The sequence below is a fragment of the Ascaphus truei genome, chromosome 8 (assembly GCF_040206685.1).
Source record: "Ascaphus truei isolate aAscTru1 chromosome 8, aAscTru1.hap1, whole genome shotgun sequence".
In the NCBI taxonomy this organism is placed as follows: domain Eukaryota; kingdom Metazoa; phylum Chordata; class Amphibia; order Anura; family Ascaphidae; genus Ascaphus; species Ascaphus truei.
In genome coordinates this window covers 44,190,446-44,218,092 of record NC_134490.1, presented here as the reverse complement: position 1 = coordinate 44,218,092, position 27,647 = coordinate 44,190,446, and the positions used below count along the sequence as shown (strand labels likewise).

The 27,647-nt window shown below is 46.6% G+C and overlaps 1 protein-coding gene across 1 annotated transcript; it reads left to right on the top strand.

Moving 5' to 3' along the window:
* Positions 1–15,746: 15,746 nt before the first annotated feature.
* Positions 15,747–18,151, top strand: LOC142500930 (uncharacterized). Its single transcript, XM_075610202.1, has 3 exons — positions 15,747–15,894; positions 16,408–16,584; positions 17,484–18,151. Exons 1-3 carry the CDS (start codon positions 15,837–15,839, stop codon positions 17,921–17,923), a joined length of 675 nt encoding a protein of 224 aa, XP_075466317.1. The 5' UTR covers positions 15,747–15,836; the 3' UTR covers positions 17,924–18,151.
* The last annotated feature ends 9,496 nt before the right edge of the window (positions 18,152–27,647 follow it).

Genomic DNA, 27,647 nt, shown 5'->3' with positions numbered 1-27,647 from the left:
GCTCACTATTAACCCCAGCACTGCCTGCTCTTACCAAGACTTATGTGCCAGGCTGGGGAAAAAAATTGTGAGGGGGCTACTCTAGTATAAATCTTTCTCCCCCACTCCTAGAGTTCTCACGCTGTCCTTTTCTGGCGTGACCAGCCGCATGTAGACAGATCCAGATAGGTATAAACAAAATAAGCAAAATGTGCAGCGCACAGCCAGGGAGTCAAGTTGGCATGGTAGTAAAAAATATATTTATTTGAAATCAGGCATCCCCCCCCCCCCCCCTCCTACATGTTTCGCATACTAGGTGCTTTATCAAGAAGTATCACAGACCATCCCAAAAGATTTGTGTTATACTCTAAGTGCACACCTGGGCAGTTAGAACATACTGTACTGTAACTTTTATTAAATAGTGTTAAAATGAGATGGCAGATAATAAAACAAAATAAGAGAGGTAACACACACTTGTGCAAAAAAAAATATTTAATGGTGTCAAAAAAAGTTTTTAAAAAAACAGGAAAGAAAGAAATTAGCTCAGATTATTTCCTATTGTGCCTAATACTTTACAAACTGGCTGATAAATCCATGTGAATACACTATAGCCTGCTAAAGTAGGTTCAATAACCTGTTTGCCCAAGGCAGGATATGTAGTAGACTTGATAGGCTTTAGCAATAAAGGACACACCCTCTGAACTGTGTATATTGCTAGGTGAAGTAAAGTGCCTGGTACATAAAGATGAGCTAAATGCCGTATAATGAAAGCTATAATCACCTGATAGATAGGACCCTGTTACTAACCCTAACAGAGCAGTAGCACTAATAAACGAAGTCCTTAACATTTGCCGGTTGTTGCTAATATTTCAAATGAAGGTGAAAGCGGGATACAAAGGTAGGGGAAACAGTCCATTGGCAAAACACAAATCAACAAAATGCCCCCCTCACAAAAAAAAACCCTAATCAACTGAAAACCACCAGGATGCCTGGCAGCTGCAAGGCCAATTCCACCTCGGCTTTAGCCCTCACAGAGCCCGAACCAAAACACCTAACTATCTCAAACCCCCTGCTGGATGCAAAGGTCACCTTACAACAGCCCCTATTGATAGCATCATTGATTAACACCCGTCTGGGAAAGACAGATGGTTGATCAGAAAAAAGCATGGGCCCCTCTTGTGCACCCGCACCAATGGAGACATCTGCACCCTTTCAAAAGGGGTGGGGTTCTTTAAATGGGCTCACCATGAGCCCCCACACCACCAACTTCACCCTGACTACCCCAGATGCTCTCAACTGATGCGGTAACATCATTTCAACAACAACCAGACCATATCCTTTAGATCCACCTCCCATGCTTAATAACTGCCATCCACTCCCTGAAACCTTCAACGTACTTCCACCAAGTGACCCCCCTGAACACTTTACATGCTTCCCAAATAGTAGCCAAGTACCTAAAAAGTCCTTTAAAATTCTGCAGAGCCTTCTCTACCACTACCAATGCCACAAATGTTCTCAACTAAATCCCAAATGCTGTTGGATCTTGCTTCTTCTCCTTACTATCACCTTCCTTTACCACCTTCACTAACAAATCCTTCTACCATGGCAACAAAGTCTCTATATCAACATATACCTCTGCCCCAAAGTTTTTTTTCTTCTCTTTAATACCAGAATCCATCACTGCTTGATCCCCCACTGTCTGTTCCACTTATCTTAATTTAGCAGACTGGGCACCAGCCCTGCCTCCTCTTGATCCACTGGTCTCTACCGATCGTTTTGCTGCTAATGTTGAAAAGGCTCCTCCACTGGGACCCTGCCCCCGTACGCTTGTCCCCACTACCATCATGGTCCTAGGGGGTGGGGATGTCCTTTAGGCCTAAACCCCCATTAAATTCCTTCAAACTGTCTTCTAGGCCGGCCCCACATACCTATCGCCCACTGAGGCCTGCTGGGATCTCGCTCCTCCTGAGGCTTGATGGGGACGGGGGCCCTCTTCTGGGGCCTACTGAATACTCACTGTGATTGGGGCCTGATGGGGGCACTGTTCTCCTGGGATCTCCCTCTCCTTGTGGAATGTTGTGGCCCCTGTTCTCTTGGTGCCTTCCAGGGTCTTTCTCTGTTTGGAGCATAATCAGACTCCTGAACATTTGGGGCTTGGTGGTGCCTCCCAGTGCCTGGGAATGCTGGGGACATTGACTCCCTGTGGTTTGATGGGGCCCATGATGCTATGTGGCCTGCAGGGGTTCCTTGCTCCTGGAGCCTGCTGGTTCCTCCCGATGGTTGGGAAGGCTAGGGCCCCTGACTCCCCATGGCTTGCTGAGGCCTCTGACACCATGTGACCTGCTGGTCTTCTGGTGACTCCCTCTATCTTGAAATGCTGGCCCCCAAGACTCCCTGTGGCCTAATAGGGATCCTGAATCCTGGGGCCTATTGGTGCCTCCCACTGATTGGGCATGTTGGTTCTGTGGCCTGCTGGGGCCTTCCCTTCCAGGGGGATACTAGGGCCTCAAATTCGTTGGCAACTGATGAGGGCTCTAAGACCATAATGTTTACTGGGGCCTCGACCAGTCTAACCTGACAGCAACCTTCTTACCTCTAGAATGCCTCTACCTTCAAGCTTCATCCCAGGCTGCACTCCTGTGACTCAAGCTACACAGAAGTGTGACAAGTACAATTTCACATACTGTACAGTACGAATTAAACGTTTTTTGACATAACTCCATTAATCTTCACAGAATTTGTTCATATGCCTTATACAAAATGCCCACTAGATGTCACATGTGCCACATAACAGAGATAATGTGCAAGTTTAAAATTTATTCCATGACTGCTGTTAGCATTTGACAGCATTACAGGTGACCACACCTGACCGTGTGTCCTTTTGGCATTTTAAAGGTTGAAGTGGGGTGCTGATAGAAGAAGTATCTTCTAGGTCAGAACAGGACATAACTGAGCTATTTAGCTCATGTATGAATGAAGGTGGTAATAATAATTATAATATTATCTTTTATTCTGATTTAGCAGGGCCACCCCTGGCTACTATTTTGCCTTTGGGCTGGCAGTAAACCCTGGTTCAATCAGGTTGCCAGTAGTTGATATGGGGTTTTCCCCTTCACCTTTGGTACTGCACTTGAGTGACAGCAGGGGGTGGTACATCCTGTTGTAGCTGGGACAACGGGGTGCCTGCCTTCTGGCTGTACTTAAGGGCAGGACCGCCCTAAAGTTGTGGTTGTTCCTTCCCCTGTGAGGAAGGCAGGCCATACAACTGGGAGCCTGAGATTGGGGCCTTCCCATGTGCTCTTCCCTCCGGGGAGAGTGAGTGTGGACCATACCTCTGCCTCAGCTAGGGAGATGGGGAAGAGCTAGGATGGCTGCAGGTGCCCTTGGCCTGTAGTGGCTGTCCAGGGACATCATCCAGTGAATACTGACAGACTTTATCTGGCAGAAGACTGCTGAGTAACTGTTACTGCAGTGTAGTAATAAACATGTTTCTGTTTTGCACTATACCTCCTGCCTGGTGCGTGACCTTACTGGGGGGAGAGGTCATAAGTTCTACCGTGGGAGATCATCTTCAGTTCCTGGAGTCCACGGCAGATAGAGGCGCTGCACTGCTAAGGAGATATGTGAGGTATGAACCCCAGAAGCCTGTTCCTGTGTCCCCACTACCATCGGCGGACAACTCAGCCCTCCTGTTGCCAGCAGGTAAATGCAACATACTCTACATATACAGTATATGCAACATAATTCTACTCAGATTGCCCAGGGTGGGGGACTGCCTGTGGAAGCTGATTGAGCCGCACGAGAATGGTACTCTAAAAAGCGGAGCCTACGGGCCTCTAAGATTCATGTTCCCTCTTCAGACTGGAAGGACTTGTCTTATGGGAATGAGATGCTGATATGATAATTGTGTTGCTGATGATGCATGCAGTGTAAATAGTGGATTCAGTCATTATGTCATGTCTGATGTTTCCACATCCACCAACACTACTGTACCTCACATACAGGTTTTGCTGTAGCAAAATCTGTTAGTTCCCTACCATGGTGGCATCCTAGGTTTCAGGGAGATGTGCCCTTTATGGACCGCATGAGGTTCATATTCGAAACCGAGACCATAGTAGACTATTGTGGGCTGAAGGATTGTTTAGCCCAGAGGAGGCTGCCGAGGCCATGAGAAGGAGAGAGAAGGTGATCAGGTTAGGCATAGTACAACCTACAGGAATGGCCCATAGGCCTATGCCCAAACCGCCTTGGGAAAATTAGATCATGGTGGAGTACCAGTCTAATTGGGATCCAGATAATTCCCCAGAGAATTGGGATTCTGAGGGTTCCGATGAAAATTGGTATAACGAAGGGGAAGGGAGTGGCAGTCCCGGAATGTTCTCTTTTGGGTCATCTGGGTATAGTTACCCGGGATCAAGTGTGTCCATGCATAAGATAATACCTGGGTGCGGGTGCCCAGTATGTTACCAGGAATATCGCTATGCACACGCATTAAATCCAGTGCGCAGATTACCTTAAGGGGGTATTTTCAGTGACGTGTCCAGAGCATTAGTTAGCTATTAAAACCGGAGCACTAATATAACAAGGTTCTCCAGGTTGGGAGGAACCTATGTTGCACAGGGCAGTCAGTTGATGTGTCCTTAAATAAAAATTGAATGGTTGTGATCACAGACAATGTATATCATGCATACTAATGTGATATTCATGTGAAATGTTATCTTGTTTTTGTTCAGGTTTCATTGACAGTGGTACCTGAAAATGTAGGACCCAAGCCGGGTCGTTGGGAATCCACCATAGGGACAGTGTAACAGGGCCACCCCTGGCTACTATTCTGCCATTGGGCTGGCAGTAAACCCTGGTACAATCAGGTTGCCAGTAAGTTCTACCGTGAGAGATCACCTTCAGTTCCTGGAGTCCACGGCAGATGGAGGCGCTGCACTGTTAAGGAGATATGTGGGATATGAACCCCAGAAGCCTGTTCCTGTGTCCCCACTACCATCGGCGGATGACTCAGCCCTCCTGTTGCCAGCAGGTATATGCACCATACACCCTGTAATGGCTCCTATCTGCGATTGGGTGGGGGAAACATCATTACACTGATATATTGCTGAAGTGCACACATCTCTGTACAAAGATTTTTGGCACAAGTCCCATCTTTTGAAAAGCTTAAACACTTATGTACTCTTTGTTTATGCCTGGACTCTCCATAATAAAGTGACTCACCCAATAACACAAAGAGAAGAGAGAAAACTGGGATTTGAACTGAGTGGCATTACTACTAGACTATCCGTTATTCCTATACTGAAAATCATTTCTATTACTGGACCCATTGATAGAAAAGTAGATAGTAGACAGGTATATCTGTAATTATCTTATTTCCTAATTTTTTATGCACTCCTGTAGATATATTGGGCTGTAAAAGGCAAATATTCATAGACATCTCAATAAGTACATAGAGAGAGAGTTCTCGTTGGCACTATGTTCAGGGTGTATACAGTATGTGCACATAATTGTCAAAAAAAAAGTCCCAGAAATAAATCAAAGGTGTAGATAATCCTCAGATGATCTCTCCAGAAAATATAATGATTTTACAGAATAAACAGAGAGATAAAACATAGCACAATACAGAGTCATTGATAAAATGATGATTGCCTACTGTACTTCCACTTAGTAAAGTGATATTGGGTAGTAGATAGATCTTAAACCAGCACTTGGTAGTTCCTTTTCTGGGTGTCCTTAGCCAGTTTGATGAAGTGTAGTATTCTCACAAATAAAGAAAATATATAGGTATAATACAATTAACCACAATGAACTAAATATTCACGGAAGACCTAGAGTAACATTCACAAGATCCACGGTCTTTTGCGCTTTAAAACTTGTTGTCCGCAACATGAGATGTAGAGTACTTGCGTCCTACAGCTGGGGTTGGCGTCCCTCTCCTCGCGGCCGCTTCTCACACCCCTCTTCCCCGATGTCGTCATTGTAGCTCCGCCTGCTCTCTGTAATGCTCCAACTTTAGACCCCACCCAACATGTTTCGTAACCGAACTGGTCACTTCCTCAGAGGCATACCTGTAAAGAAGAAAAAGAACAAAGCGCACAACTCTCATAGCGTAAAAAGTAATTGGAATGTGACAATATTCAAGTGTAAATGATTACACGTACAGGAAAGACTAATCATATAAGCAGGGCATGTTCAGGGTACATGCTACCACTCTGGAAGATAGGAACTTGCTCCGTGAGGCTCTTTCAGCATACACTGCTACCAGAAAAAGAAACAATGTGCGCTGTCCTAAAATTCCCATCTCTTCACAGCCTATGTGATTCTCTCTGCAGCTCCCAATCTCCCGTGATCAGCAGGGCAATATCCACATGCAAATAAAACCAAAAAGGGGTGCATAAGAGAAAGCACAGAGACAAAATAATGCACTTAAACACAATTTATATATACACTTGTAAATTAAACTATATGAAACATGTACATCACACTTTAAAATAAGAACGGATCACATAATCCAAAATAACACACAACACCAAGAGAAGGCAAGCCTCAATGAATCCAAGGCACTCGTATCATTTCCCAGATGATATATAGAACAAAGGGTAAAGGCTTACGTGATAGAATTCAGCCAAACCAATTCTCCAATCGGCGCCCTCATGGGTGTATGTGTGCGCAGCTTCCGGAGTTAGTCGCCACGAACCCTACGTCGCTGCCTGTGACCTCACCTCACTTAATCAACAACATTTTGTTATTAATAGTACAGCTCAACCCCGTTATAGCGTGATCCTCTATAACGAGTGTAGCCCTGCATCCTATCGAATGCAGGCCACTACCATATGCTGTATTACCTGTAGGCTCACAGGGCCTAAGTCTCTGCCACGGAGAGCCTGGGGTACTCACACAATAATTATACACGGTGCAGCGCCTCCACCTGCGACAGCTTCCGGCAGAGGGGAAGTGGGTCTTCGCAGGACTTATATACTGTATACACAAACACACAGCAGGCTACCTTAACCAATTGACTTTACTTGCAAGCAATACCTTCACATACATATACATATAGCAACGGTCCTCCCTAGCGGAGACAATCTAATCAGCGTCACGTGACCGCCTACCCTCCCGATGCCCTCCACTGGGTGATCCCACCCCGTGTCCAATCCCCTTGGGATGAGTCCTCCCACCCTCAAGTGAGTCCGATCTCTATATATGTAAGTGTGACTGCGCAGCCACTGTGTCCCGAGTTAAACGATGGTACCGTTGGTGCACTTGGAGAATGACCTGCCGGGTACTCCGGTACCCGGTACTGCTACGATCTTCACAAAGGATCCGCGGGGGGGTAGATGTCGTCTTCCCACCCACGTGGAAGTCCAGGGTGATCCCACCTGGACACGGGGCGTCTTGCTAGCGGGGTCTGAGCCCAGACCTCCCGCTAATTAGAACAGTCCTGTTATTGATAGTGTGGCACTAAGGGGATCCGGAACCTCACTATGGCAGTCCCTAGCTCAGCTCGTCTCTATGGGGACGCAGGGACTAACTGGGCCTGGGGCATGCGGCCTACGCAGGGGCAGTTGGCCTCCCCTACACCGAAGCTCCGTCTCCTCTCCAGCCCGCTCTGAACCAACGTGCGCGCAACCACCTCCTTTTCCTCCTCAACTCACAGCTCATTGGCTAAGCTCTATCACAGGGATCCACGGGGGCTGCTGGGACCTGTGTCTCCCTACCTCCCTCCAATCGGAACTCTCCTCCTTCGCGGGCTTTGGCACTCTCGCATGCGCAACCTCTGGCCAAGTTTGTCTATACCGGTGCCAACCAAAACATGGCGTCCTGCATGATGCGTCCCCCCGTATCGGAGTGCTCTCTATTGCAGCATACCCTCCCCCAACAACAAGGGTGAGAAGGTGATCCCGGCTACATCCTCCCCCCTGAAAAATGTCTAATACACGTTCTTCTTAAATCAGCTTGTACATCTCGCTAAACATTACAATAACTGATTGCACTGGATTGCGAGCCCACTGCTGAGCCTCATAGTGGGGTGCCCCAAACTGATCGTAGGCCATCCTCATTGGAGGTTGCCCATTTCTCTGACTTCTCCTTAACAGCTGTTCGGTCACTCCCGTGGGAGAGTGGCTGTCTGCATCTGGTACGTTGAGCTCTTCCCTTGAGGGGCTTGTGTTCTCTACTTGGTCATGGATTGGTACGAAGCATGGATTCAGCGGGTCTAACACTGAATTTTCCGGAGCCACCTCCTGGGGTGATCGCTCCCTGAGCCCTTTACCCGAAGCTCCACCGGGAGGTGCTCCCTGTTGAGGGCCCCTTTCTGATTACATTTCTCCATCCAACGGGGATGCCGGCCACTCCAAATCCCCTTCTTCGATTTGGGGAATAGGGAGCAAATGATTACGATGCCAGGTTTTCACCCGGCCCTCCGAGTCTTTGATGCGGTAGACCGGAAGACCGGGCATTTGAGAGGCCACCTCATACACCCCCTCAGGCCATCGGTCGGCCAATTTATGTTTCCCTGGTACCCCCAGGTTACGGAGAAGTACTGCATCGCCAGGTTTAATGTCTTTGTGTTTCACCTTATGATCATACCGCCTTTTATTTCCGGCATTCAGTTTTTCAGCGGATCTTTCGGCTTGTACGTATGCCCGCTGTAGGCTCTCTTGCAATCTTTGTACATAGCGGAAGTGGGTAGTATTATGTACTCCATCAGTGGAGACTCTCAACTGTATGTCCACAGGCAGTCTAGCTTCACGGCCAAACATGAGGAAGTAGGGCGAGAACCCGGTAGAATCGTGTCGTGTACAATTGTAAGCGTGGACTAGGGTTTCCACATGGCGACTCCATTTAGTCTTTTCCACTCCTGTTAACGTGCCCAACATGTCTAGTAGGGTGCGGTTGAACCGTTTCGGCAAGGCATCCCCTTCGGGGTGGTAGGGCGTGGTACGGGACTTTTTGATATGTAAGAGGTTCAGTAGTTCTTTTATTAATTTGCTTTCGAAGTCCCGTCCTTGATCGGAGAGGAGGCGTTGAGGAAGCCCATAATGCATAAAATACTTCTCCCAGAGCACCTTAGCCACCGTATTGGCTTTTTGATCTTTGGTCGGGAAGGCCTGAGCGTAGCGGGTATAATGATCGGTAATGACCAGTACATTTCCTATGCCATGACTATCGGGTTCGATGCACAGGAAGTCCATACAGACTAAGTCCATAGGTCCCGTACTCTTTAGGTGGCCCATTGGGGCAGCCCTAGTGGGCAAGGTCTTGCGCTGAATGCACCGCACACACGTCGACAGTGATGCTCCACGGCCTCTCTCATTTCGGGCCAGAGAAACCTATCTCTCACGAGTCCAAAAGTCTTGTCTACCCCCAAATGACCATGTTCGTCATGTAGAGCTTTCAATACTAGATACTGCAGTCGTTTTGGTAGCACTAATTGTCGTCGATTCGGGTGATTATGATATTCTACAATTCGGTATAGCAAATTGTCTTGTATTTCGAATTTGTCCGCTTCCCGCATCAGTATACCTCCTACATCACCCGGAGTCTGATGAAGGAGGGCCCGGCGATTGTGTCGGATAGCATAACGAATAGCCCCTGCAACCGGGTCTTGTTCTTGGTATCGTACCATATCTTTCCAGGCTACAATCTTGTCGGGTGTAACATGCATGCCACTAGGGTCGCGATAGGCTTCGGGTATAGCATTTGAAGTACACCCTAGGGAGTCTTCCACTCGTAATTCTGAGAACGCTACTTGATCATTTACTATGGCTGCGGTGCAACATAGAGCCCTTATTCCAGGCCCCGGGATTTCCTCCCACTGATCTTCGTCGGGGGTAGTGGCCAACCCTGGTCGCCTAGACAGGGCGTCCGCTCCAATGTTCAAGGGGCTGGCTTGTATTTCAGGGTGAAATTGTAATTAAAGAGAGCCGCCAACCAGCGATGGCCGGCCGCATCGAGTTTGGCGGAAGTAATGATGTAGGTGAGAGGATTATTGTCTGTCCGCACCTTGAACGACACCCCGTACAGGTAGTCCCGAAGTTTGTCCACAATGGCCCACTTAAGGGCCAAGAACTCGAGTTTGTGCACTGGATAATTCTGCTCGCTGGCAGTAAGACTGTGGCTGATATACGCAAAGGGTCGCAATCCCTCGGGATATTTTTGATGCAACACTGCTTCTAGGCCGCTCAGGCTAGCATCCACATGTAGTATGTATGGCTGTTCGGGATTGGCGTAGGCCAGTACTGGAGCTGCCGTAAGGCTCTGTTTCAGGTCTTTAAAAGCTTGTTTACACTCGGGGGTCCATTTGTCCCCGAAGGGCTGTCAGGCAGGGTTGACCTTCTGGCCCATTTCCACCGGATATATCTTGAGTAGTCCGTTGAGGGCTTTGGCACGGCGGGAGTACCCCTCCACAAATCTGCGATAGTAGCCGCAGAACCGCAAGAACGACTGCAACTCTCCCACATTGTCAGGGCGGGGCCAATTGACAACAGCTTCTATTTTGGCGGGGTCCGTGGCAATTCCCTCACCGGACACGATATGTTCTACGTACGTCACTGAGGTCCGGCACAACCGGCATTTATCCAAAGAGAGTTTGAGCCCTTCCTGTGCTAATCTATCCAGTACCTTCAAGAGTCGAGCCTCATGTTCTTCCAGGGTTTTCCCGAAGACTATGATGTCATCTAAATATACGAGGCATTCCCGGGGGTTCAAGTCTCCTAGAGTCTTCTCCATTAACTGCTGGAAGGTGGCAGGCGCCCCACATATGCCTTGGGGCATACGTGTGAATTGATAGAACCCTAGGGGGCAGACGAACGCCGTCTTCTCTTGATCCTCGGGGCTCATGGGGACTTGGTAGTAACCCGACCGAAGGTCCAGTACACTGAACCATTTGCTCCTGTGTAAGGTATCTAGGATCTCTTCTATGCGGGGAAGATTATACTGGTCCGGTACCGTTCGATTGTTCAGCGTCCGATAATCCACGCATAATCTCACGGTCCCATTCTTCTTTCGCACGACTACTATAGGGGAGGCGTAAGGGCTTCGTGACTCCATGACAATTACGGCTTCTTCCATCTCGTTGTTAGCAGCCCGTACATCCTCTACTTCCCTAGGGGCGAGCCGACGTGAACGCTCCCAAAAGGGTTTTGCATCAGTCATCCGAATGGTGTGTTGGGCATTGCGACTACACCCCACATCCATCTCGCTGGTAGAGAACACTGATCGTCTTTTTTCCAGCTGTACTCATAATCGTTCCTTCCAGGCTTCCGGCAGTTCGGACGAGCCAAAGTCAAAGTCTAAGGGTGTTGCGGGATCTTCCACTCTGGTTGTGTTTACCTGCACGGCTTCGTCCACCGAGCTGACGGGATAGATTCTCCCTATTCGTTGGCCCACATCGATGGCCATGGGGAAGGGCGACAGATTCTGTACCATTACAAAAATTCGACGGGGAATGGTGGCGGGCCAACTTCGGAATTCTAGTACAAGGCGATATCCCCGGCGGACATCCTCTTCTGGGGTGCTTTCTAAAGAAAACTGCTGCCCTTCGTCTAATCGGTCAGCGTAGGCACACCAGGCTGGGATCCTCTGCGTCTCTCTGTAAGGAATCCACTACTGGCTTTGACTATAGCCTTGCAGAATCATGCAGTTGCAAGCTTCCCCTGGCAATCAAAGGCACATGTCCCACCTCTCAATTGCAGCTTCTTTCCTCTGCCACAAACCGCCCCAGGCCTCACTCCAAGTGTTCTTACCTTCAAGTTCCTGAGTATCCAGAGGCCTGTTCCTCGACGTCTGTGCTGAAGCGTTGTTGCCAGCACTGGCCTGCTGCTATCTCCTTGCAGTGGCCTGCCCTGGACGTCTGTGCTGTAGCATTGTTGCCAGCACTGGTCTGCTGCTATCTCCTTGCAGTGGTCTGCCCTGGACGTCTGTGCTGAAGCATTGTTGCCAGCACTGGCCTGCTGCTATCTCCTTGCAGTGGCCTGCCCTGGACGTCTGTGCTGAAGCATTGTTGCCAGCACTGGTATCTGCTGCATTCCCTCCTAGCAGTGGCTACCCTTCCTTTCCTGTGACCTGCTGCTATCCTCTCGCAGAGGTCTGCCTTGGACTTCTGCGCTGAAGCGTTGGTTCTTCCCAACGCTGCCCTGCGGTGAACTTCGGCCAGCCTGCTGTCTCCTCCTGCTGAGATCGGCGTCATGGGCCGAGGCCGCTCCTCGCGCAGAAGCCACTCCCGCACTCACGCTCCTAAGCTGAAGCGGGGAACTCCTGTCCCGCACTCACGCTCCTAAGCTGAAGCGGGGAACTCCTGACTTCCTGTTGCCGAACTCCTGCTTCATTAACGACGATGCTGCCTTCTCCAATCCTGACCCTGCGATGTACGACTATGAACTGCGCACTCCGGATCAGTCTGCGTGGACTAAGGCCGGTGATTATATAACCCCACCTCAGCCCCGCGGTCCGGTCCCGGTTTGTGGCGAGCATCGGCGTAATACTCTCCTGGTAAGAGTTGGGTCAACCCTCCCCGCCCGCAGAACAACAGGCCATAGTCGTCCGAGGGGGACTTGGGAGGAGCTGGATCGGCCTGAACCAGCTGTAACTGTAGGCTGGACATGGGTAGTTCGTTAGCTTCGTGTAAGTAGGCCTGGATGACGGCTTGCACAATGTCAGCATTCGTACCGAGGATGATTGGGTACTTGGGCGTATCTTTGGGTTCGGGGCACACCAAGGCGTCCAACTTCATGGGGTGAGATTTCCCAGTGTTGAGCTGCTGTATCTCCAGGTCCACGGTCACCAGGCCGTCGATGGGGTAATCGTCATTACTTAGGCCGCGTACCTTGATATGTTCGGCTGGTCGCAGAGGCCGCTTTTGGAGATGGCGATCATAGAATCCCCGGTATATGATGGTGACTTGGAACCCTGTGTCTAGTAGGGCGGAGGAGTAGATTCCGTCCACTAGCACCCGGATCAAAGCTACCGGTCCCACGCTGTTACCCTCCTCCGCCGGGTCTTCTCCATCTTGAGGGGCCCCGGGAGTTTCGGTAACGGCCGCATACACCCCGCAAACCATGGCCCGTGGCATGAACTTCTTGGGCGACGGGCTCCGATGCCGAGGTTCACCCATCCGACAGTCGTAAGATATGTGCCCTTTCTTTCCGCATTTGTAGCAGGACGTATCCCTGGCGGTAGCGCGGCGGTCGTACGGAGGCGAGTATTTCGGCCTTTCGGGGCCGGGTTTGTCCGGTGGTTCCTCCTTCTTCTCAGCACTCCCTTTTGGTTTAGTGCTGCTGCTGGCCTTAGCCTTCTGAGGGGAGTGCAACATCAGATGCGTCTCGTGCTCTTTGACCTGCAGCAGGAGTTGGATAAACGAGGGGGGGGTCCCCTAGTGAGATGGTCGTGAATCATGCTGGCTATAGGATGAGTAGGACTGGACCCTCGTAGGTATTGTTTGCGGAGATATTCATCCATCTGCGAGGGCGTCACATATTTATGATGCAGCAGAGGTCCGAGGGAGATTTGTACTCGGTGTATATACGCAGACAGATCTTCCCCCTCCTTTTGATTTATGGCATAGTAGTTGGGCCACAGGGCGCCATCATCCTCTTTTGCGCTATAGGCTTCCACTAGGAACTCGATCATCAGGCGAGAGGTTAGGTCGGGGTATTGTTCCCGATGAATGCTGATCAAGGTGGACGCTGGGGGGTCGCAAGCACTCCATGAGTCGTTACCATTTTACCACGTCGGTGCAAGACCATTCTTCCATTACTCCCCTAGTGTGTTCCTTCCATGTCTCTATCCCATCCTCCCCGTGGGCACAGGTAGCGTCCCCGAGAAGGCCTTTAACTTCCGGAAGCTTTGGGCATGGGTGGCTAGAGTAAGTGCTTCTACTAGCGGCGGTAAGCTGGTGGGGGTGGTTAACTGGTCTATTTTGTCATTGAGTTTCTGCAGCATATCACTACGCACCCCTGCTTCCGCGGATGCGCTTGACCTGGGATAGCTGGATTCTGACCGGCAACTAGCCGCCTCGCTCTCGGGGTAGTGAGCAAAGGGGAGGGTGGGGTCGTCAGCATCTAGTTCCCTTACAGGGGGGTCCCGAAGGGGGTAGACAAAAGGGCTACCGCCAGGTGGTGCATTGGGCAGCGGTAGATATTGGGGAACGGCGGGTTCGAGTACTACTAGGTCTCGCCGGCAGTCCACAAGCAAGGTGTTCCATTTAGAATCTTGGTCTATGAGTACATCTATCAAGCGGGCTTTGGCAAAACCCGGGAGCTGTCGTAAGACCATTTGCAAAGTCTCTAGGGGTAAGGCCGTGGGTACTCTGGTCACAGCTACGGCACGACGGGCAGGCGTGAGCATTTGGCACGCCCAGTCGCGTATTTCCTGTCGGGTAGGAAGGGCCATGGCGGCAGTAATTTAGTCTCGAGGGGGCACCCCAGGTCTAAGACCTCAGCAGCGCCTCCAAATGTAGCCCTGCTTCCTATCGCTCTGAATACTTCCAGGGGAAAGAGATGTTTAAAGCCGGATGTGCTTGTACTAAACCCTGCAGTTTAGAGCAGACACTGGGTACAGCATAAAGAAGGGTGCATTTCATTTTTACTAAAGAAAAATATTGGAGCCAGTAACAAGAGGCAAAAACACAGAGCAAAGGTTAATAAAATGAGTGGAAAGCAAAGTGTGTCAAAACTTTCCACTGAGAAAGAAGTACAGTTTCAGTTTGCTCTGAAAGTTTAAATGTTTGCAGTACTCAGATTAGTGTCACAAATGTTCCTATCTTTCTTCCAAACGTCACAAACAGTTTGTTTCATCTTTGGAAGTCTGAATGAAATGTTAAGACTGCATGGGGAAAAAAGCCATGTATGACACATTTTAATTATGAATTGTTATTATTATTATTATTATTATTATTATTATTATTATTATCATGAATATTATTATCATGATTATTATTATTATACAGACAGTTCTTTAGGAACATAATAATATACAGAGAACTAATCATTGTGAAAAAGGAATCTGGAGTTTAGTTCTAAACCACTGATGTTACAGTATGTTATCATCTTAGACACAAATGTAGCTTCCTCAATCTCTAACTTCAGCTCATTTTAATTACACTCTTGTGCTGACTCTCTCCTATCTCTATGTCTCCCAATATACCAGTTAGAGTGTAATCGCTTCAGGGCAGGACCCCTCACCGCTGTCCCCAGTATTTACAGATGTAGCCAGGTGCAATTGCAGTGATAACGTCCCAACATACCCCATCATAACTTGCAACAGGGGAAAATAATCCGGTGCTACATCTACATACATACATAATATGATATCTATTTAAAGTGCTAAGTAATTGACTAGCAGTATTAAGAAAATACAATTTAAAAAATACTCTACACTAAAGACTATACTATATTCACTTTCTTCTGCACCCTATCCATTTCTTCTTCTTTCACTCTGTCTCTTTACACACATTTTCTTCTTTCTGTTTGCTTTCTCCATCTCCCCTCCTATTTGCCCATCAACACATTCATGCATCACAGCTCCAACCAGTTTTGTTCAACACCAAAAGGTAGCTCTCCCTCCCATATTTTCCACTTCTCAGTATTTCCACATCCTTCCTCACAGAAAGCACTTTGAAAATAACTAGGTAATATGTGAAAAGTCAAAATTAATTGTTATGATCCCCCAAGTCCCAGAAGCCTGGAACACCTTAGATATCTCATAGATCTACCTCTACTGGTCCCTCCTATGCTACTCTGAGATGACATTTAGGAGGAGGAGCTGCATCCTTTCCTTTAAAGTTGGCTGTGTGTCCCAACCTCCCCATATCAACTCAAGAGTGAGAGTTTGTGAGGCGTGCTGGTACTGTAGCAATGAAGGTCTTGATTGTCTGCTCTCTGATAGCCATTGGCTTGGCCCATTCACTTAAAGGTAAGGCATATGAACATAAAGCACAGAAGGTGCTGTTTGTCAGAAGTGAAAAGCAGTTTCTGCTAAGCATCAGCTTGAAAAAAGTGCAAAATGAGATACAGTGCAAGATGTGTTGTGGTTTTTATTATTAGAAGTACAGTGTGTGATTTAGTACAAAATGGAGGTTCACTGTTATACAAGTATGTGTGAAAGGAGAGGGGGTAATTTGGGAATATGAGTGAATGTTGCAGGACAGGTTGAATTTGTAGTATTAGAGCGGAGTGTACAATGTGCAACTATCACAGTATAATGGACAATCCCTTTAGTTTGTCATTTATTACGCAGAAAAATAATGACATTAGAAAATGTGCCTACTTAAAAAATATTAGTAGTACTATTTTTTTAAATGTCAAATCAACAGCACAGTATAACTACATTGTGACAAAAGGTTTTATAATCTGGTAGAGGCTGAGATGCAAGACAAACCCAAGGATCGAATACTAAACTCAAGTTCTTCTTTTGTCTTTCCACCAGGTTATCATGCAAATGTTTTCTCAGGGCAACCCCAAAAAGCAATTAACTCACGTAGTCAGACCATAAATCTCTGGTCCACTGAAAAAAAGGATGCCTCCAACGGTGAAAGCTTCAAGAAGCCATCTGAACAACCATCAGGTGTGCTGAACAGCCCACACAAGGAACCTGTACTAAGAGGTGAGTGGAAAGGAGCAAATGTGTATTTCAGTTCCTAAAAACTTTTATTGAATTTTTAAGATTGTTCCATATTTAATAAAGTTTACGCACATGATAACACTGTGTGAAGTTCATCTTTGGTCTTGGGAAATGTATATTTTTAGCGCAAATTACATAATTCACACACAATTATCATTCTCTCGAAACTCCAGATTAAGTTTCCTGAATATTGGTGACATAAATGTATATCATTTTCTAAAATGGCAATGTTCTCAACAAAATTCTCTCAATAGTGAAGGAGAAGTTTTGTGAATGCTGCCAATTTTGTGACATTTTCTTGTCATGGCAAAGGTTCAGTATTCACCTATTTTGGAAACTTGTGCACAAATTTCACTCATTTCACACATAGTATCTTCATGGGGGAATTTGGGCGTAGGTTCAGAGTAATACATTATTACTTTATTGTACAAGCATTTTCTTAGAACTTATTTTTAACTTGTATCTAATTTAAACATCTTTAACTACTGTAGAGAGAAATGAATCAGAGTAACATACAGTATTAGCTTGGTTTAGGCTTACTCATTCTAACCAATACTATACTTTACAAATATCAGTATTTCCCTTTATTAGAAGTAATATGACTAAACTCTACCACTGGAAGCTATTGAACATCTGTGTGTGATGTGATAACATATTATCATGTGTAGTCATACTGTAGCATGGTGGGAAGTGGACCATGTCACATTTGGATTTAGGAGTTCATGGATTATCTGTGTATGTGGGGTGAGGGTTGATTTTTAGCAGGATATGGGTTAGAATATCTGTTCAGTAAAATGTTAAGGTACTTTCTTAACAGCAAAAGCCAGTGTTGGACATATATTCTATTTCTGTTTATTTGGTTATTTTTTTATTTCTTGCAGAAAAACGTGATATCCCCGTGTTTGGCTTTCAGAGTGCCCAGGTTCAGTCAGTGAATGCTGCTGCCTCCTCCAGTGAAGAAAATGGTGAATCTTCCAGTGAAGAAAAACAAGATGATGTGTCTTCCAGTGATGAAGATGGTGTATCCTCCAGCGAGGAGGAAACACATTCACCTGCAAGCTCCGGACCCCAGCGGTTCACCAGTGCCATTGTACGAGCCCAGCCTTTTATCTTCCAGGTAGGACGTGGGGCTCATCAGAGAGTGAGCGAAGGAGGTAATCCATTGGCTCCTGTGGCTGGAGGGGATTCCAAAAACCGATTTGTCTTTCCTGATCTGGTGTTAGAATTGGATCAAAGTGAAAAGGGATCCAAGGAGGAAAAGCAAAAGAGGCCAAGAGGAAGCTTCAGAAAAAGGAACAGGCGCCATGCAAAGATGTATTAGATTACAATTAAGTGGTCTCTACATAATGTGAGCTTCTATGTACTGCGTCTCTTGTATTAAAGCATCAAATCCTCTTCATGTCGCTGCATTAAAATAAATGCTTTCCGTTTCCCTGCAGAGGTGACATGAAGTGGAAATACCCCCAGCTTTTCCTTCCATTTCTCCTTGCTTAGATCTCTTAGATTGCAATTCCCTGTAACAGCCCAATAAAGCTTCAGCAATACATTGGATGCTTGTTTGTGTGCTTTATTGAGCTATCAAAGAACTATCATTGGAGCGTGGGCAATGGCAGGCAAGACTAAGAAGCAGTGACAGGGTTGAGTGAGCCTGCGGCTTACAATTGTGCGGCACTAGTAGAACCCACCTTTTTGGTATAAATTCCTGTTCTTTTCTCATAGTCGTGCAGCTGCTTGCACTCCCCTCAGATTCTTTAGCGTAAATGATGATAATACAGAACAATATTTTCAGGTAGAAGTTAGGATTATATATGATCTCCTCTTAAGGATGTTTATCCAGTTGGTTCCAAGATTGCTGCTTAGGAGCCGGCTGCTGCCGGCTGAGGCTCCAACGGAAGCTCCCTCTAACATAGCATTTGAAACGGTCACATTTTCCATTTTCAATTTTCTACACAAGCTTTTCATATATTTTAGTTATATATCCCAAATAATTTTGGTTCTTTATATCTACAACTAGCAAGATAAAAAGATATTTTTCAGATGGCAGCTACAGGCAATAAAAAGAATAAGGCTGATCCTATACATTCAACAAAGTTACATTATCAGTTTTCTATGGAAGCTTTGTTTAAAGAACTGGCAAAAATGAATTTGACAATTAACGCTATTAATACGGTGACGAGATGTCCTGGTTTAGCTGGGTCAGTCCCGGTTATTAATGAGCTGTCCCGGTGTCCCAACAATTGTCAACATGTCCCGGACAGTCACGATTATTAATGAGCCAGGGTCCTCCCGGTTTGGGCGGAAAGGAGGAGAGCGGAGGTTGGAGGAGATCTGAGTAGGATGCTGGCGGGGAGTGCGGAGCTGATCACATTAGAACAGCAGTAGCCGGTAGGAGGAGAGCAGGGCTGTCTGGCTGCTTAACCCCTCCTGGGCAGCAGGTGGCACTGCAGAGCATTGCACAGCTGCTCCTCTAAATCTATCCATGTGCCTGTGTATCTGTGTTGGTAAGTGTGTGTGTGCCGGTAAGTTTTTGTGTTGGTAAGTGTCTGTGTGTCTTTGTTGGTAAGTGTCTATGTGTTTTTGTTGTTAAGGGTGTGTGTGTGTCTGTGTTGGTAGGTCTATGAGTCTGTGTTGGTAAGTGTGTGTGAGGGAGAGGGAGAGGGGGTGGGGTGAGGGGGACAGAGTGAGGATTGCGGAGAGGGGAAGAGAAAATAGGATGGGGGACAGGGAGAGAGAAGATGGGGGAGAGGGAGAGATGATGGGGGACAGGGAGATGAGAGAGGATGGGGTATAGAGAGAGAGAGAGAGAGGACTGAGAGAGAGAGGATGGGGGAGAGAGTGAGTATAAAGGGGAGAGGGAGCGAGAGAGAATGGGGGTGAGGGAAGGAGAGAGAGAGAGGATGGGGAGAAGGAGGGAGAGAGAGGATGGGGGAGAGGGAGGGTGAGGGATGGAGGGAGAGAGGGTGGGGAGGGGAGAGGATAAGATGTGACAGAGGGAGGAAAGGATGGGGGAGAGAGGAGGGAGGAAAGAGGATGGGGAAAGAGGGGGAGAGGCAGAAGGGAGGATTGGCGAGGAGAGAGGATGGGGGGGAGAGAGTGGAGATAGGATGGGGCAGAGGGAGGAAAGAGGATGGGGGGGATAGAGCATGGGGGGAGAGAGGATTGGGGGAAAGGGGGGAGAGGATGGGGGGATAGAAGGGAGTGGGAGGAGAGAGGATGGGGGGAGAGGGAGGAGTGAGGATGGGGAAATAGTGAGGAAAGCAAAAAAAGGGAGAGGGGTACAGTTTGAGATTTAATTTGTTTTTCAAATATTTTTTAACGTGTCCCGGTTTTTACATATCAAAATCTGGTCACCCTAGCTATTAATGAATGAACAACTTTAAATCAAAAGGATTTACTCACTTCCCAAAAACAAATACAAGAAGCGGTAACCAGAATTACTGAAGTAGAAAATGTGTGAAAAACGGAGTGTTCAACATCCATTTTTGATACCATGGAGCAGTTCCAGGGAACCACATGGGTCAGGTACATTAAACCAAAAAATACAAATAAAACAAGGACTGCTTCTTTAAAGATAGAGTGTAGAACATTGGTATATATGTATAGCTATTTATTGAGCAGTCCTGCTACAAAGACATCTTCCAGTGCATGGAACACACCTTATGGCCCATTCACTTGAATGGTGTGTAAGGTGTCTTCTGGCATAGCACAGTTTACTAAATATGGCCAATAATGTACATGAGTATATTTGTCTTAACATGGCCAGTATGACAGCATGGTAGATAGACAAAAACTATCAAACTATTCTTCTCTAAATGAAATAAACCTTCGATTCTCTCTGATACAGTACATTTCAGCTACTTAACATCTCTGCAAACACCAACAGAGAGAACATTACAGTGCAGAAGGAATCTCTGTTGGTTCGTATGAAGCCTTACAGCTCAGTGAGCCCAATCAAATTTAACATGAGAGATGTGCAAAACATTCACCCAAGTTTGAGAATGTAGCAAACTTTGGGCGTTTGTAACAGAATATGTTTAGGAATAAATTGAAACACAAAAAATGGAGTAATTCTTCAGCTGGGTTTTAGTAAGATAGCGAGCCATACCACGGGATATGCTCACATGAAGAAACAAAAGAAATTCAAAGCATATATTTCCCTATACAGGGGAGTGGCTTACATTTAGTAACTTGTGATTGGATAGAGTGCTACATGAATGACTCATACTAGTGTCTGATAGGAGGATAGAAGTTACATTTCCTAATTTGAAATTGTATCATGTGCAAAGAATGTGTATGTTAATATAGTGGGTTGACTTAGGAAAGAAAGTAAATGACATCATCTGCCCAAGACCAGAGCCCGTGTGCAAAATAAAAGTATGGTCCAGAAACTGAAACACAAAACTGCAGAATGGAATTTCTTAAAGGGACGGTCACCAAAATCCTTTCACGTTCGCCTCTCAAAAATGTTTCAAATTTGCCTCGCTTCACAAGTTACTAAAAGGTAATTTTCTCAAACTGTATGAAACCATAAGATTTTGTCAAATTTGGTGATATTCCCTGTGACCTCTATACTGGGGGTCGCGAGATTTTTCAGTGGGGGCGCGGTGGTTACAGAGGCCCCACGTTCTTTCCCAAGGCATTTAAATTAAATGCGAACCACGCCAAGATATAACCAAACTTTGCAGGTCCTAACATTACAATATGATCCTTCCTTTTACCTCTGTATGAGGGGAAAGAACCATAGTAGATCCTGTTCTTGCAGCATCATAAGGAAGGGTTCACAGTGTAGTGTTAGGACCTGCAAAGTTTGGTTATACCTTGGCATGGTATGCAGGCTTATGATGCTTTGGCCAAAGGATCTAACTAAATAACCAAGGAAATATTATTATTGAAGTATTTAACTTTATACTTATTACCATATGTGACAAACGACTTACTCCGGGACTCCGCCGTCTGTCCGGGACTGCCAGAACATGGTCTTTTAGGGTAGGTTAAATGACGAGGCGTAACGTGCTGTTCCTTTAAACAGGCTACTGCCTGGTTTATTCAGGCACTGAGACTGCCACACTGAATACAAAAGAAAACACAAGCAAAACAAAACCCTGCTCATCTGAGCAATAACTTAACTGAGGTACACCCTGACTGGGGTTGGGGCGGCTTGCCCGCTTCCAACAAACAAAAATAAGGAACTTTTCAATTTGAGAAAAGAACAGAATGATTTAACCTGTTTGGGGAGAGGCTTTTCCCCTCTCTGCTTCCAGCAGCCTTCCTGCCTCCAGTCTCTTGGGGAGAGGGGAGAGGAACCAGGAAATCAGCCTTAAATACCTGATTTCTATCCAGCAGGACAGATGACAGAAATCAGACAGCAGACAAACTCTGGTCTGGACCCCTCATCCCTCAGTTCCAGCACTTGCCAAACTGTGGGATGGAGTGCATGCATTCTGAGACTGCACTTTCCAGCCTAAACAGGATAGAAGCTGTTCAGTATCCTGGGAGCTCTACATATGGAATTTATTACCATCCCCTGGTTTCTGTCACATATCCTCCCCCCAGCTCAGACCTCAAGGGATGAGCGACCATGGATATTAGGGAGTGCATCCTTGACAACCCGTCAGCATTGCCATGTTTGTGCCCTGACCTGTGCTCCACAGAAAATTTAAAGGGTTGTAGGCTTAGGAACCACCTGGTCACTCTAGCATTCTTCTCTCTGTTTTGACACATCCAGGTGAGGGGTGCATGATCTGTGACCAACCGGAATTTTCTCCCCAACAGATAGTATTTGAGCGTCTCTACAGCCCACTTTATTGCGAGACACTCTTTCTCGACTATGGAGTAATTTTTCTCCTGGGGATTTAGTTTCCTACTTAAATAAAGGATGGGGTGCTCCTCACCTTGAGACTCCTGGGAGAGTACAGCCCCCAGCCCTACCTCAGATGCGTCGGTTTGGACTAAAAACTCTTTAGAGAAGTCAGGTGTGACCAACACTGGTTGGGCACAGAGAGCTTCTTTCAGGCTTCTAAAGGCCTGTTCGGTTTCGGGGGACCACTTTACCATTAGCGGCCCTCTTGCTTTTGTGAGGTCGGTTAGTGGGGTTACCTTAGTTGCAAAATTGGGAATAAACCTTCTATAGTAGCCAATTAATCCCAAAAAGGTCCTTACTTGTTTTTTTGTAACTGGCCTTGGCCAATTTTGTATCGCCTCTGCTTTGAGTGTTTGGGGTTTGAGTAAACCTCTGCCAATAGAATACCCCAGATACTTGGCCTCCTCCAGACCAATAGTGCATTTAGCGGGGTTAGCAGTTAGTCCAGCAGACCGAACTGCGTCAAGCACAGCTTGGACCTTTGGAAGGTGGGATTGCCAATCTTCACTATGGATTACCACATCATCCAGGTAGGCGGCAGCATACCGAGCATGTGGCTTTAAAATTTTATCCATCATTCTTTGGAATGTGGCGGGAGCTCCATGTAAGCCAAAAGGCAGCACCCTATACTGAAAAAGGCCGTCTGGGGTTGAGATGGCTGTCTTTTCTTTTGCCCTTTCTGTGAGGGGAACCTACCACTACCCTTTTGTTAGGTCTAGGGTCATGAGATTTCGGGCTTTGCCCAGTCTGTCTACCAGTTCATCAACCATGGGCATAGGATAAGTATCAAATTTTGACACAGCGTTTAGTTTACGGTAGTCATTGCAAAACCTTGTTGTACCGACTGGTTTTGGGACTAAAACTATAGGGCTGTTCCACCCACTTTGGGATTCCTCAATTACACCTAGTTTTAGCATTTTTTTAACCTCTAAACTTATAGCCTCTCTTTTGGTCTCTGGGATTCGGTACGGTTTAAGGTTAACTCGGACCCCCGGTTCAGAGACTATGTCATGTTCAATTACCCTAGTTCTACCTGGCTTTGTAGAGAAGACTTCTTTGTTTCTTCTCACTAGGTTCTGGACCTCTCATTTCTGATGAATGGACAGGGTTTCAGCTATGCTAACCTCTGGGTCAGTTTCTTAATTCTCTGATGGACCTGGGGGTACTAGGGTTAATAAGACCTCTCTATCTTTTCAGGGCTTAAGTAGGTTTACATGGTAAATTTGCTCAGGTTTCCTCCTACCTGGCTGTCTCACCTTGTAATTTACTTCTCCCACTTTTTCCAAGATCTCATATGGCCCATGCCACTTACCAAGGAATTTACTCTCTACGGTGGGAACCAGAACTAGCACCCTATCGCCTGGATAAAAAACTCTGACACTAGCACCCTTATTATACGTATTCCTCTGTGCCTCTTGAGCTTTTTTCATGTGTTCCCTCACTATAGGTACAGCAGCTATGCGGTCCTGCATCTGGGCAACATGTTCTATTACACTTCTGTATGGGGTAACCTCGTGTTCCCAAGTCTATTTGGCTATATCCAGTAAGCCCCTTGGGTGTCGGCCATACAATAGTTCAAACGGGGAGAAGCCTGTGGATGATTGGGGAACCTCCCTAATGGCAAATAACAGGTATGCTAACAAACAATCCCAGTTTTTCCCATCCTTATCGACCGTCCGGCGTAACATGCTTTTTAAGGTTTTATTGAATCGTTCCACTAAACCATCTGTTTGTGGATGATAGACTGAGGTTCTGAGATGCTTGATTTTTAGGAGTTTACATAACTCTTTTGTTACTTGGGACATAAATGGTGTTCCCTGGTCAGTTAAGATCTCTTTAGGAATTCCGACCCAGGACTATTAACTCTTTTGCTATGTTTTTAGCAGAGGTGCTATGTAGGGGAATTGCCTCCGGATATCGGGTGGCATAATCTAATATTACCAATATATGCTGATGTCCCCTAGCAGACTTTATTAGGGGTCCTACTAGATCCATACCAATCCGGTCAAATGGTACATCTATTAAGGGAAGGGGTACCAATGGGCTACGATACTCTTTGAACGGGGCGGTAATATGACATTCTGGGCATGAGGAGCAATAATTTGTAATTTCTGCCAGAACCCCAGGCCAATAGAAGCTTCGGAGAACCTTTTCTTTTGTCTTTTCCACCCCTAAGTGTCCCCCCAATGGGTGACTATGTGCGAGGTGTAATACTACATTACGGAATGTCCGTGGCACCAACAATTGTTTAGTTATAATGGATTTCCTCCTATCAACCCGATATACTAGGTCATTTTCTACCTCGAAGTAGGGGAAGGCAAGTGACCTATCTGGTTGGCCAGGAGTACTATTCTGGTCCCGTATATTCCCCCTTGCTTCCGCTAATGTGGGGTCTTCCCACTGGGCCTTCTTAAAACTCCCAGGTCTGACCTCTAGGTCAGCGAAGGTCTTACCCTGTTCTGGGGTGGTAAGCGCCTCTTGATTTGGGGTATTCCCTACCAAGGTGGCCATGGGAAAGGGAATTTTACAGCACTCTTCCTCTTTCCCCTTTTTATTTGGGACCTCGTCAACCTCCATTTCTGAAAAAGGGAAAGGATTTGTTTCTTCTGTTACTTCTTTATGGTCCGATATTGAACTCTGGGCGCTATTCTGAGAGGAGCACCACATTTTTAGAAAATGGGGAAAGTCGGTCCCTATTAACACATCGTGTGCCAGTTTGGGTACTATACCCACTTTGAAATCTAAAGAACCAAACTCTGTTTCAATAAGAACATCAACAGTGGAATATTCGTGATTATCCCCATGTATACAACAAATTGACACTCTTTATGAACTGTTTACCTGTTTTTCCCCCTTGGGCAACAGGTATTCGGACACTAATATAACCATACTCCCAGAGTCAAGTAGTGCCCAAAGCCTCTTACCATTTACCTTTACAAATGCCCAGAGATGGTTATTCAAGAGGTCCTCTGGGCTAGGGCCCATACATTGAGACCACAACGAATAAGGTTCAACGCTGTTGCATTGCATTGGTTAAGTATTTCGTGGGCAGACTTTCGCGGTGTGGCCCCTCTCATAACAATTTACACATTTAGGTACATAGTCTGTGTCCCACTTAGAGCCTTTTTTCGGCTCCCCAAGTTGGCTGTTGCCCTTAGTATGCGAGCCACTGTTGCTGGTTCAGTGGGAAGGCGGTCGCCGCTCTTCAGCCCCCCTTAACCCTGGTACCTTTTTACCGTCTCTGGAAGAGTCCTGGAACCTTGGGTGTTGGGGATGCTACATGACTGTGGGTTGCAGGTGCTCTTCTGCTGCATTGTACCTTTCTACGAGGGCCACCAGCTCGTCTGCATTGTGGGGGTCACTCTGACTGACCCAACGGCGTAGGGCAGAGGGAAGTTTCCTCAAGAACTGGTCCATGACCAACCGTTCCACGATGTGGCTTGCTGAGTTGATCTCGGGTTGTAGCCACTTCTGGGCGAGGTGGATGAGGTCATACATCTGGGATCGGGTGGCTTTATCCAACGTGAAGGACCATGCGTGGAACCTTTGGGCGCGAACAGCCGTGGTTACGCCGAGGCGGGCGAGGATCTCGAACTTCAACTTTGCATAGACGTTAGCTTCGGCTGGCTCTATATCAAAGTAAGCCTTCTGGGGTTCGCCGCTTAAGAAGGGTGCGATTAGACTGGCCCACTCAGCTTCTGGCCAACCCTCTCTCTGTGCTGTGCGTTCAAAAGTGAGAAGATAGGTTTCAACATCATCCTAGGGTCCCATCTTCTGAAGGTAGTGGCTTGCCCTGGTCATTTTCAGGACTGGGGCTGCCTCTGCCAGTGGAGTCTTAATGATAGCCTCTCTCAGGTCCTCGAGTTCCTGCTGTACGACCTGGGCGAACCATTGTTGCTCCTCTCTCAGCAAGCGGTTTGTCTCTTGCTGGGTTGCATTAGTCACTTGCTGGGCTATTAGCAGCTGTTGCTGGGTTGCATTCGCCTGTTGCTGGGTTGCATTCGCCTGTTGCTGGGTTGCATTCGCCTCTTGCAGGGCTGCATTCGTCTCTTTCTGGGCAGCGACATTGCGTACCAACGAACCAGGAAATCAGCCTTAAATACCTGATTTCTATCCAGCAGGACAGGTGACAGAAATCAGGCAGCAGACAAACTCTGGTCTGGATCCCTCATCTCTCAGTTCCAGCACTTGCCAAAATGTGGGATGGAGTGCATGTATTCTGAGGCTGCACTTTCCAGCCTAAACAGGGTAGAAGCTGTTCAGTATCCTGGGAGCCCTATATATGGAATTTATTACCATCCCCTGGTTTCTGTCACACCACATATGTTTTGTCAATTGGATGTAGCATTGGGCACCCCTGTCTTTTGTTGAATACATTTGCCACGCTCAGCAGCACTCTTTTTGACATAAATATATATTCATGATGTGGTGGGTGTAGAAGTTTTAGCTAGCTGGGAATGGGTGTGTTAATCAATTTCTTACTGGCAACAATTGTGTGGAGGTAGGTGGCACCTCCCCCCAGAGCTCACTCCTCCTCACCTTTTTAACTTGGGATGTCTTTTCATTTTGCTGCAAGAACAGGATGTATTATGGTTCTTTCCCCTCATACAGAGGAAAAAGGAAGGGTTCACAGTGTAGTGTAGGACCTGCAAAGTTTGGTTATACCTTGGCATGGTATGCAGGCTTATGATGCTTTGGCCAAAGGATCTAACTAAATAACCAAGGAAATATTATTATTGAAGTATTTAACTTTATACTTATTACCATATATGTTTTGTTAATTGGATGTAGCATTGGGCACCCCTGTCTTTTGTTGGTGACAGAGAGAATGTAATAAAATTCAGTAGGGGTACAATAGCTAATATATTGAATAGTGTGACATTCTTTTAACTTACCATTTTTATTTAAACAACCCATATCATAGTATAAAAATAGCAAATCACAGTAAGAAGCAGCTCAGTAGTAATGTCACTGCCTTTAAAATGGGTGAAACCAGTTTTAATCCCAGTATAAGATACCCTTGTGATCTTGGACACGTCTCTTTGTCTCCCTGTGTCTCATGCACTCAAAATTAGAGTGTAAGCTCTAAAGGGCAGGTACTCGTGTCTGCAAAAGTCTATGTACAGTGCTGTGCTCACTGTCAGCGTTATACAGTATAAGAGAAACTATATTACTAATATTATTT